General features: G+C 56.0%; 1 protein-coding gene across 1 annotated transcript in view; it reads left to right on the forward strand.

Moving 5' to 3' along the window:
• The window catches only part of Megf8 (multiple EGF like domains 8), a 50,492-nt gene that overhangs the window by 15,840 nt on the left and 23,593 nt on the right, over nt 1-11,059 (forward strand). Inside the window, exons 9-23 of the mRNA XM_021218603.2 lie at nt 825-979; nt 1,195-1,314; nt 1,624-1,768; nt 1,850-2,013; nt 4,524-4,724; nt 5,111-5,311; nt 6,107-6,343; nt 6,937-7,055; nt 7,135-7,266; nt 7,352-7,465; nt 7,691-7,939; nt 8,416-8,615; nt 8,928-9,138; nt 9,235-9,484; nt 10,151-10,283. Of these exons, the coding sequence (XP_021074262.1) occupies nt 825-979; nt 1,195-1,314; nt 1,624-1,768; nt 1,850-2,013; nt 4,524-4,724; nt 5,111-5,311; nt 6,107-6,343; nt 6,937-7,055; nt 7,135-7,266; nt 7,352-7,465; nt 7,691-7,939; nt 8,416-8,615; nt 8,928-9,138; nt 9,235-9,484; nt 10,151-10,283 (2,631 nt within the window). The remainder of the gene's footprint in view (nt 1-824; nt 980-1,194; nt 1,315-1,623; nt 1,769-1,849; nt 2,014-4,523; nt 4,725-5,110; nt 5,312-6,106; nt 6,344-6,936; nt 7,056-7,134; nt 7,267-7,351; nt 7,466-7,690; nt 7,940-8,415; nt 8,616-8,927; nt 9,139-9,234; nt 9,485-10,150; nt 10,284-11,059) is intronic.

Below are 11,059 nucleotides of genomic sequence, written 5' to 3' on the forward strand. Positions count from 1 at the left end.
AGAGTGTGTGTGCCCGTGCACATGGGCCCAAGCCAGAGTGTGTGTGCCTGTGCACATGGGCCCAAGCCAGAGTGTGTGTGCCTGTGCACATGGGCCCAAGCCAGAGAGTGTGTGTGCCTGTGCACATGGGCCCAAGCCAGAGTGTGTGTGCCTGTGCACATGGGCCCAAGCCAGAGTGTGTGTGCCTGTGCACATGGGCCCAAGTCAGAGAGTGTGTGTGCCTGTGCACATGGGCACAAGCCCGACAGCCTGCAGGGGTCAGTCCTCTCCTTCTACCACGTGGGTCCCAGGGATTGACCTTGGGCTGTCAGACTTGGTGGCAGGCGCCTTTAAATGACGGCCGGCTTGCTGGCCTCTTGCTTGCCTTTTATAGATGTCACCAACTACTGTTGAATTGTATCTACTCACTTCACACTCTCAGAGGGACTGAATTTGAGACCAGCCTGTGGCTACAGATTGAGATCCTCTCTCTCCCTCCTTCTCCCTCTCCCTAACCCGCTTCGTCCCTCCCCTCCCACCTCTCTCTGGGATAGTTCAGTTTAAGGCAAAGAAACCTACACTTGGCAAAGTTGAGTCTCCTGCCCAAAGCCATACAGCTCATAACTGATATATGATTTGAATCCGTGTCTGTCACAAAGATCATTTTGAGCAGGGCACTGGGCCTCTGAGAGAATTGAGAAAACGCAAGTGCAGAGCCAGGCAGGCCAGGAGTATTTCCTTGGCTAGGTAGGGCTAAAGCAGCAATAAGCTGGCTAGACTGGGGCAAGGGCAGGAGCCAGGAGGGCAGGGGCTGGGGACTGTCTGATGCCGTGACTGTCTTCTAGGTCGAGCAGCGCCTCCTAGTGGCCGATACTCACATGTGGCAGCTGTTCTTGGTGGCAGTGTCCTGCTGGTGGCTGGGGGATATAGTGGCCAGCCTCGTGGGGACTTGATGGCCTACAAGGTGCCCCCCTTCGTGTTTCAGGCACCTGCCCTGGATGTGAGCACTGGGGTGACGGGGAGGGGGTGGCTGTGGGTGGAGGCAGCCTGGTCTCTGCAAATGAAGGGTGCTTGGAGGGAAGTGGGCAGAGTACAAGGTTCTCCAGGGCTGAGGGAGTGGGGTGGAGTTAGCTGCGGCGGTCACAGGGAGCCAGCCTTGACAGATGCTCCAGGTCTTCAGAGCAGTGTCTTTTCCTGTGTCCCGCGTCTCTGCAGTACCACCTGGACTATTGTTCCATGTACACAGACCACAGTGTCTGCTCCCGAGACCCGGAATGCAGCTGGTGTCAGGGCGCTTGCCAAGCTGCGCCCCCTCCTGGGACTCCCTCAGGAGCTGTGAGTGACTACCCCAGACCGTCCGTCCATCCACTAGCACAGAGACCTGCCTTTAACTCCCCCTGCCTAAGTGGTCAGCCATCCAAGATCCTCATTCCTGCCTCCTGACTGTCCCCAACCCAGAGCCTGTACCTCTCCTAGCACCCGAGTCTCTTTGAGTTTAGGACCCTGTCCCTGCATCCCCGAGCCCTTGTTCTTGAGTTCCTGTAGACCAACCCTGCTGTTTCCTGATGGCCACTAGGCTGCCCCTCAGGTCTGGTCGGATCTCCGGAGGCTCAGAGAACAGTGTATATTGTCTCTTCCTTACAGTGTCCGGCGGCCAGCTGCCTGGGCCTAGGCCGCCTGCTAAGTGACTGCCAAGCATGCCTGGCCTTCAGCAGCCCCACAGCTCCTCCCCGGGGACCTGGCGCCCTAGGTTGGTGTGTGCACAACGAGAGCTGCCTTCCTCGGCCTGGTGAGTGGTGAGCAGCCGTGGGGGAGGGGCTCAGAATACCTCATACTGACCCTCCAGCCTCCCATACCCCTGTCCTCTTAGAGCAGGCCCGCTGCCGAGGGGAGCAGATCTCAGGCACCGTGGGCTGGTGGGGGCCAGCACCCGTCTTCGTCACTTCCCTGGAGGCTTGTGTCACCCAGAGCTTCCTCCCTGGCCTGCACCTGCTCACCTTCCAGCAGCCACCCAACGCCTCTCAGCCTGACAAGGTGGGGGCCAGATGGACCTGGGGATGGATGGAGTGGACACTTAGAGACCTAGGGTTACCTCTTTTTAAATGAGTCTTTCTTGGGACAGTACTGGGATGGGACCCGGGGCTTTGTGCATGGTGAGTGTCCATGCTCCCCGCCCCGAAGCCCAGCCGCACCCCAGCCCTCACTGGGGGTCTTCAGGCACGCTCAGCTGTTGAGTTAGACTAACAGGGTTCTTTTCCTTCTTATTTTGAGACAGGGTCCCCTAAGGTTGTCCATGCTTGTCTAGAACCCAGTCTATTCGAAACAGACCTCACATTTATCTTTCTCCCTGGCCTCCCCGTGTAGGATGGCCTCGAGGCCCTACAAAAAAAAATTTTTTTTTTTTAAATCTTGGTGAAATAACACATAAAATCAAAAGGTTGTAGAACAAGCTGGACGTAGTGGCACACACCTTTAATCACAGCCCTTGGCAGTCAGAGGATCTCTGTAAGTTTGAGGCCAGCCTGGTCTACACAGTGAGTTCCAAGACACCCAGAGCTATATAGATAAACCTTTTCTCAAAACAAACAAACAAAACAAAACAAAACAAAAAAAGTAGGACAGTATTTTTGTCATTCCTAAATCAAGTCTAGATCTATTTACCAATTGCCCCCCCCCGTCTTTTTCTTCCCTGAACTCTCGGCCATGGATTTACCAGCTGTGGGTATTTGATGGAGTCAGGCAATTTGCCTACTATGTCCAGCTTCTTTCACTTAGCGAAGTGTCTTCGGGGCTTCTTCGTGCTGTAGGTGCACTTGGAAATAGACTTCGAGCTGGGCGTGGTAGAGCATCTCTGATCCCAGCGCTCGGGACGCTCAGGCAAGAGAGGAGAATCTTGAAAGCCAGGTCACCCTGTACCAGAGTGAGACTCTGTCTCAGAGACAAAAAGTCCAAAGAGCTTCACTGCACCATGGTGGAGAAGGCATGGTAGCTGGAGTGTGAGGCAGCCAGGAAGCAGAGAGGCGAATCCTGGTGCTCAGCTTGCTTTCCTGGCTCTGTGCTGGTACCACTCACATCTCCACCTCAGCTCACTCAGTCGAGCGATTCCCTCACACTCCTGCTCATAGGTTTGTCTCCCAGTGGCGTTCACGGGCACAGTAAACTTGGCAACCCTCCTGCCTCCATTTCCCCTCCCCCCCATCCCCCGGTATTGAAGGCGTGTGCACCACGCCTAGCCTACTTTTTCTCCGTACATCACAGCATGCTTTTGGGTGACAGAATGTAGGAGATGCTTTTGTTCTTTTCGCTAGTTGGTATTGCTTTTGAGACTGGTGCTGATAGCCTAGGCTCAAGTGATCCTCCCTTGTCTGCCTCCTGGGTAACGGACACTAAAGCACACATCCTTCTGTGCCCTCTTCTCTCCCTGAAGCAGGCTTTCTCAGAGTCGAGGCGGGCCTCGAACTTGCTATGCAGCCGAGACTGGCCTTAGATTTCTGACGTGCTGTTTTCTATCTCCTGAGTTACAAGTCTCTGCCACTGTACCATCCTGCCCTTCTTATTTTGAACAGCTATGTAATACTTCATTTATGTTTAAGTGTTATCCTGCTGCACATTTATTTAGATACTTATTTTTGGAGATAAGGTTCGGCAGTGTAGCCCAGGCTGGCCTCAATCCTTGCATAAACCTCCCAAGTGTTAGGTTCTTATTTTGAGACAGGGTCTCCCAAGGGTCAACAGGTCGAGGTCCCGTAAGTTACATAAATAGTGTCCAGTGATGAATACTTGGGTTGGTCTGTTTGTTATTACAGAATCACACTCTGGCAAGCAAATAAATCTTGTGCTGTGTGGTCGTTGGGAATCTTGGGCCTAGCTTTGGAAGGGCATGCTGGGAAAGAAGGGAGCTGCGGACAAAGATGCCAAAGGCTCCAGTCTTCAAGCTTGAAAGACGTCGTTGTTGTTGTCGTCGTCGTTGTTTGCTTTTATTTATTTATTTTTATTTATTTATTTTTTTTGTAGCCCTACCTGTCCTGGAACTCCTTTTATAGATCAGGCTGGCCTCAAACTCACAGCTAACTGCCTCCTTCTCACATGCCAGTGCTAAGGGTGTGTGCTACCGTACCTGGCTAGTTTTGAAGCATTTACATGTATTATTACTGTGTGTGTACATGTAGGTCAGAGGGCAGCATGGTGGAGCTGACTATCTTCTTCTGGTTATGGAGGTTATGCACTCAGGTTCCCAGGCTTGCATGTCAGGCTCCTTTGCCCCTGAGGCATCTTGCTGGCCCCTCAGTCCTTTGGGTTTTACCTGAAGATGAGGTTGGGTTGGGCCCAAGGTAGAACTTGTTTATATTCTTTGAATTTGGTCCCTAGCGGGAAGATGGGCAAGTTGACTTAATTCAGTCCCATCTCAATGTCTCAGTCAGTGAAGGTGGTTTGGCTGTCCTGTCTCTTGGGGTTCTGACATGGCCTGAGGGGTGTGTACTTAGGGACAGTCCATCCACAAGCAGAGAGGGACTTAACATACATCCCACCTCTGGATGGTACAGGTCTCCATTGTCCGAAGTACAACTATCACCTTGACACCCAGCCCAGAGACAGATGTGTCCCTAGTCTACCGAGGCTTCATCCACCCCCTGCTGCCAGGAGGACCAGGCGGCCCTGGGGCTGAAGATGTGGCTGTGTGGGCTCGGGCCCAGCGCCTCCATGTCTTGGCCCGGATGGCCAGAGGCCCTGACACTGAGAACATGGTGAGGGATTCTAGAACATTCTGGGGTGATTTTTTCGGTAAATATGGGAGTGAGTGTAACTCAGGGCATCTGTGGTGACTTCAGGGTTCTGGGGAACAGTGGGGAGTAGTCAGACATGGGGCCTATCCTTAACGAAAGAAGGGGTGGTAGGCTTTCAACCGTGAGCAGATGTGGGAGGAATTGTGGGTAAGGTGAGAAAGGTTTGAGTGACAAATGCGATTTCCCTGAGGAGAAGGATCATGGGGAGGGGAGGCAGCTTTCCAAAGTCCAAGAACCCCTGAGGTCCTCTTCCTCCCGGGAGGGACTGGGGTTCTTGGAGGGATTGGGAGTCCAAAGAAGGGAAGTAGAGAGTTCCGAGGTCTTGTCTGTTGCTCACTGCACTGCAGGAGGAGGTGGGACGCTGGGTGGCTCAGCAGGAGAAGGAGACACGGCGTCTGCAGCGCCCTGGCTCTGATCGCCTCTTCCCACTGCCCGGGCGAGGCAACAAGTATGCGGTGGAGATCCGAGGCCAGCTCAATGGCTCCGCGGGCCCTGGGCATAGTGAGCTCACCCTCCTGTGGGATCGGACTGGCGTGCCGGGCGGCAGTGTGAGTGTCTAGCCTCCAACTCTGTTCCTAGGCTTTGGCCTCAGATCCTCTCGGCTTTCCAAGTTCCAAGCACAACAAAATTTTAAGTCTCTTGATTCTGACTTCAGCTTTGGACTTCACTTTGAGCCCACCAAACTCTTAACATTTGACACCAGGCCCTGATAAGATTTACATACTCTTTTCTGGACCATGCTAGGATGGAACCCAGGGCCTTGTGCATTCTAGAAAGTGCTCTATCCCTGAGCCACACCCCAGCCCCTCACTGGTGGATATTAGGAAAGGGCTCTATCCCTGAGCCACGCCCCCAGCCCCTCACTGGGGGATTCTAGGCAGGGGCTCTATCCCTGAGCCACGCCCCCAGCCCCTCACTGGGGGATTCTAGGCAGGGGCTCTACCACTGAGCCACGCCCCCAGCCCCTCACTGGGGGATTCTAGGCAGGGGCTCTACCACTGGGCCACACTCCTAGCCCCTCACTGGGGGATTCTAGGCAGGGGCTTTACCCCTAAGTTCCTTTCCTTCAACCTAGATCCTAGGCAAGTGCTTTACCCCTTGAGGTGTACCTAATCCCTACCCATACTGTCTTCTGTCCATATCTGACTTCTCTTCCCTTAGCTCCTGTCCTGTACACTTTGACCTCTCGTCTCTAGAGTCCTTCAGACAGTGGCCCCTTTCCTCTGCTGATTTCCTGAATCCCCGTTGTAGCTGTCATGCTGTCTCCAAACCTTTAACTGCAGTCCTCATCTCCAGTGGACTCTGCCCCGAGACCTAACTCCTGTCCTGTGTGCCCGCCCTAGGAGATCTCCTTCTTCTTCCTGGAGCCCTACCGCTCTTCGGCCTGCACCTCTTACACCTCCTGTCTGGGCTGCCTGGCCGATCAGGGCTGTGGCTGGTGCCTCAACAGCGCCACCTGTCACCTGCGTCAGGTCAGGGCCCACTGTGAGGATGACGGGAGCGGCGAGTCCCTGCTGGTGCTGGTGCCTGCCCTCTGTCCACTCTGTGAGGAGCATCGTGACTGTCATGCCTGCACCCAGGTGCCCGCTGGAGGGGGTCGGGGGTATCTCGTAAGGGAGGCAGACTGTCAGGCCTGCTAGCTCCCACTGGTGACACCCCTCTTCCTCTGCTCCATGCTTGTTTCTGGTCAGAGTTTGTTCCGGTGACCTGCAGGGGAGCCCCAGGCCCGGGATTTGCCATCATTCTGCCCACGCAGAGCTGTGTTTCACTGGCATCAGATCCGTCCCTTTTCTTTCCGATGCTCAGTCCTGCAACACAGCCTGGGCTGGCCTCCCAAGTGCTGGGTCGCTGCTGTGTGGCCTGAGGTCAGGCTTCCGGCTGGGCTTTGTGTAGGCTCCTGATCTGGTGCCTGAGGCTGGGAGAGTAAATGCCTATTTGCACAACTCTGGATCCAAAGGGTTTTAAATCTACCTGCCCCTCATTCCTGATAGAAGTCCTGTTGTCCAAAGGGGTGAGAGCTAGGCAGACAGACAGTGGCTTTGTCTGAAGGTGGGCTGCAGGGTGTCACGTGCTGGGAGGAGGTGGTGACAGGTAGCCTGGGGGCGGGAGGGAGAGGCAGCTGGGTTTGGGCAGCTGGTGATGGGCTGAGTTCTGACCTTGCCCTTCACCCCAGGACCCCTTCTGTGAGTGGCATCAGAGCACCAACCGCAAAGGAGACGCGGCATGCAGCCGGCGAGGCCGGGGCCGAGGCGCTCTGAAGAACCCAGAGGAATGCCCCCCACTCTGCAGCCAGTGAGCCCGGCTAGGTCCAGGCTGGGGTGGGTGTGCATGGGGGTGGGCTGGAGTGACCTGGCCCTGCTCTCACCCCCAGACGGCTGACCTGTGAGGACTGCCTGGCCAACTCCAGCCAGTGTGCCTGGTGCCAGTCCACTCACACCTGCTTTCTGTTTGCTGCCTACCTGGCCCGGTACCCACACGGGGGCTGCCGTGGCTGGGACGACAGGTATACTCTGGCGCTGGGTGCTGACATGGGGTTCCTGGCTAGGGTGGTGCCCCCTGCGCTGACCCCAGCACTTATCACCCTGCAGTGTGCACTCAGAGCCACGGTGCAGGAGCTGCGGTGGCTTTTTGACTTGTCACGAGTGTCTACAGAGCCACGAGTGTGGTTGGTGTGGCAATGAAGATAACCCCACTCTGGGACGGTGAGGACTTGGCTGGTTGTGTGGGCCTCCTAGCTCTCCCTCTTTTCTCTGCCCCATGCCCTGTCTTCGCTCTGTGACTGCCTTCTGCTTCCTCTCTGCCATCTCCTGTCATCCCTCACCTTCCCTGTCTCTGTTTTCTTCTGCCGGTCCCCATCTCTGTCACTGTCTCCCTGGCTGTCTCTCGTTTCTCTATTGTGAGATATACTTTGATCTCTTCCTGCACAGGTGCCTACAGGGGGACTTCTCTGGACCCCTGGGTGGGGGGAACTGCTCCCTCTGGGTGGGAGAGGGCCTGGGGCTGCCTGTGGCTCTCCCTGCCCGCTGGGCTTATGCCCGCTGTCCAGATGTGGATGAATGTCGCCTGGGCCTGGCGAGGTGTCACCCACGGGCAACCTGCCTGAACACGCCTCTCAGCTATGAGTGTCATTGCCAACGCGGCTACCAGGGTGATGGCATCACACACTGTAACCGCACGTGAGTGACATGTGGGTTGCCATGGAAACGCTGCCTCAGGGCTAGAACTCAAGCTGGAAGGAGGAAGTGATCACAGTAGTGGGCTCTCACTAGAACCAGTGTCCCCAGTTATTGTGGAGTTTCACCTTGAATACAAGGACCTCAGTGGAAGGACAGGGTGCCCAAGGTAACCCTGGTAACCATAGAAACAGGATACTCCTGGGTGGTGGGCCATAGCCTTCAGAATTGCCGTGGAGATAGATGGAAGAGGACCTAGTTGGAAGGGGGTTTTCACAGTGATGCTATGTGGTTTCTATGGAGACAGGGATCACCACGTGTGAGAGTGTTGCCTTGGGAACACGATTACTTGCACACACAGGACCATTGAAAGAGGCAGCCAGTTGTGAGAGTGTTGCAGTGGGTGGAGATGATGGGGTGCTCTGACGACTCTGGGTCCACCCAGCCCTTTCCTTCCCTGCCTCCGCATGGTCCCACAGGTGCCTGGAAGACTGTGGCCACGGTGTATGTAGCGGTCCTCCGGACTTTACTTGTGTGTGTGACCTGGGCTGGACCTCAGACCTGCCCCCACCCACGCCTGCCCCAGGACCCCCTGCCCCGCGTTGTTCTCGGGACTGTGGCTGCAGCTTTCATAGCCACTGCCGCAGGCGGGGACCTGGCTACTGTGACGAGTGCCAGGGTAAGCCATGTGCGCTGAGCCTCAGTGCCAGCCTTGTGGGGACCCCCTTCCTTTTCCAGGACTCTAGCTTCTTCCTCTCTGAGACTCCCCTCAGGTAGTGCTGTGGCCCATGCCCCAGCCCCTGCTCCGGTCCCATCTCTGTGTCTTGAACTCTACCCCTCTTCTTGGGGCTCACTCTCTTTCCTGGCCTAGTGCTTGTTTGACTCTTTGAAGCAGCTTGGGAGGGGGTCTGTGATCAACTGAGTCAGGTGGTCTGGGCCCCTTTCTGTCCTTGCTCCTGACTTTGTGTCCTGCCTGCTGGGACCTCCACAGACTGGACGTGGGGGGAACACTGTGAACGATGCCGGCCTGGCAGCTTTGGCAATGCAACCGGCTCTGGTGGCTGCCGACCCTGCCAGTGTAATGGGCATGGGGACCCACGTCGTGGCCACTGTGACAACCTCACTGGGCTCTGCTTCTGCCAGGACCACACTGAGGGTGCCCACTGTCAGATTTGCTCTCCAGGATACTATGGGGACCCCCGGTAAGTAAAGAACATGTGGGGCTTGTCAGAGAGGGGCTAAGGACCCCATGGGCTAAGACAGAGGTGTCCGACACTGACTTTCATTTCTTTCCGCAGAGCCGGTGGCTCCTGCTTCCGGGAGTGTGGGGGTCGTGCACTCCTCACCAATGTGTCTTCGGTGGCTCTGGGCTCCCGCCGCTTCGGGGGACTTCTGCCTCCAGGTGGTGGGGCAGCAAGAGCTGGGTCCGGGCTGTCCTACTGCGTGTGGGTTGTCTCGGCCACAGAAGCGCTGCAGCCCTGTGTCCCTGGCACCCTCTGCCCCCCGCTCACCCTCACCTTCTCTCCAGACAGCAGCACACCTTGCACAGTGAGCACCGGGGGCCTAGGGCTCAGTGTATAAGCTGGGACATGTCCCCTAAGCTGGGACATGTCCCCTTCCCAGCCTGGACCCCAGAATAGATCCTCCCCCCACCCCGCCGTCGGTCAGGTCATCCAGCCCTTTGTTCTGGGTTCCCAGGTCCTCCCATTGCTCAGCTCTTTTCCTGTTTGCTGAGCTCCTGCCTTTCATTCTTCTGATCCCCAGGCACCTCCTCCCCGACCAGGCATGGTCGCTTCTTAGACCTCGTGTGCTCACTCTGATTCATTAGTCGTGGGTTCCACTACCAAAGTACTACTGTTCATTTGGAAGGAGATTTGGTCCAGGGCGCCTGGTTTATCAGCTGTGTCTGCTTTGGAGGCAGGGTGGGAGGGGACGCTTCGTCCGCGCTGTGATCTTAGTGATGTACACTGTGTTCAAATAGCCCACCTTAGACTCAGTTGCCTTCTTCCCTCCCCCTGACCCCTGGGTGTGTCTGTCTGTCTGTCTCCTACCATGTAGCCTAGACTCCCAGTGAATTCATGGTCCTGCCTCACGGTCCCATGCAGTTGAGCTCTGAGGGACGTTCAGATCCCCATGCTCTGTTCTCCCCGTTTGAAGCCCTGGTCTCCCAGACCCCAGGCAGACCCCGAACTCTTAACTCTGTATCCTTCTCAGCTGAGCTACGTCCTGGCCTTTGACGGATTCCCACGCTTCCTGGACACCGGTGTTGTCCAGTCAGACCGGAGCCTCATAGCTGCCTTCTGTGGCCAGCGGCGCGACAGACCTCTCACTGTGCAGGCTTTATCCGGTAGGGGAGCTTGAGGGAGCAAGGCTGGTCAGTCTTGGGCTTCTCCTCATCCTTCGGTGTTGGGGGTGGCATCCAGTACAGGCTCCCTTAGGTGCTGGGCACATCCTCTCTGCTCACCCACACCTCTAGCCCTCACTGGTAGATCAGACAAGCATACTCCTTCAAGCTACATTCCAGACCTTGTTCTGAGCTTTTTCAAACTTAAAAAAGTTGTTGTGAAAACTGGGCTTTGTATCCCATGCTTCTGCACCTGTCATTGATAGGATTTAGGACCCAGGTTCTAGCTCAGGGAATGGTCGGGGATTCAGGTGACACCATGCTCTTCCTGGGTGACACAGCTTCTCTCCATCTCTGGACTTGAGTTGAGAGAAACAAGATTTGGGCTGTGTAGGCTGGTTTGGGAGAAAGGGATGGATAGGGTAGGGGGACACTTAGGAGATGGGGGCGTGGCACAGAATACCAAGGAAGAGCTGGCTACGTGCATTGCTTTAAGCAAGGTTTTGGAACTGCTTCTCTACACGTGACTCAGAGCAGTTCTGAGGCTAGAGGCAAAGTGTTTTCTGTAGCTGTGTAAAAGCCCAGGCCATGAGGCAGCCACTAAAGCTGAGGAGCTCACAGACTCAGCCATGGGTACAGCAATGAGCCAGGTATACTTGTGCTGCCGTCACGGGCTGGGGGAGAGGGACAGACTGCCCCTTACTGAGGCCGTGGGAAGGAATGGGACAGACTGCCCCTTACTGAGGCCGTGGGAAGGAATGGGACAGACTGCCCCTTAC

This window comes from Mus pahari, chromosome 19, assembly GCF_900095145.1.
Source record: "Mus pahari chromosome 19, PAHARI_EIJ_v1.1, whole genome shotgun sequence".
Taxonomy (NCBI): Eukaryota; Metazoa; Chordata; class Mammalia; order Rodentia; family Muridae; genus Mus; species Mus pahari.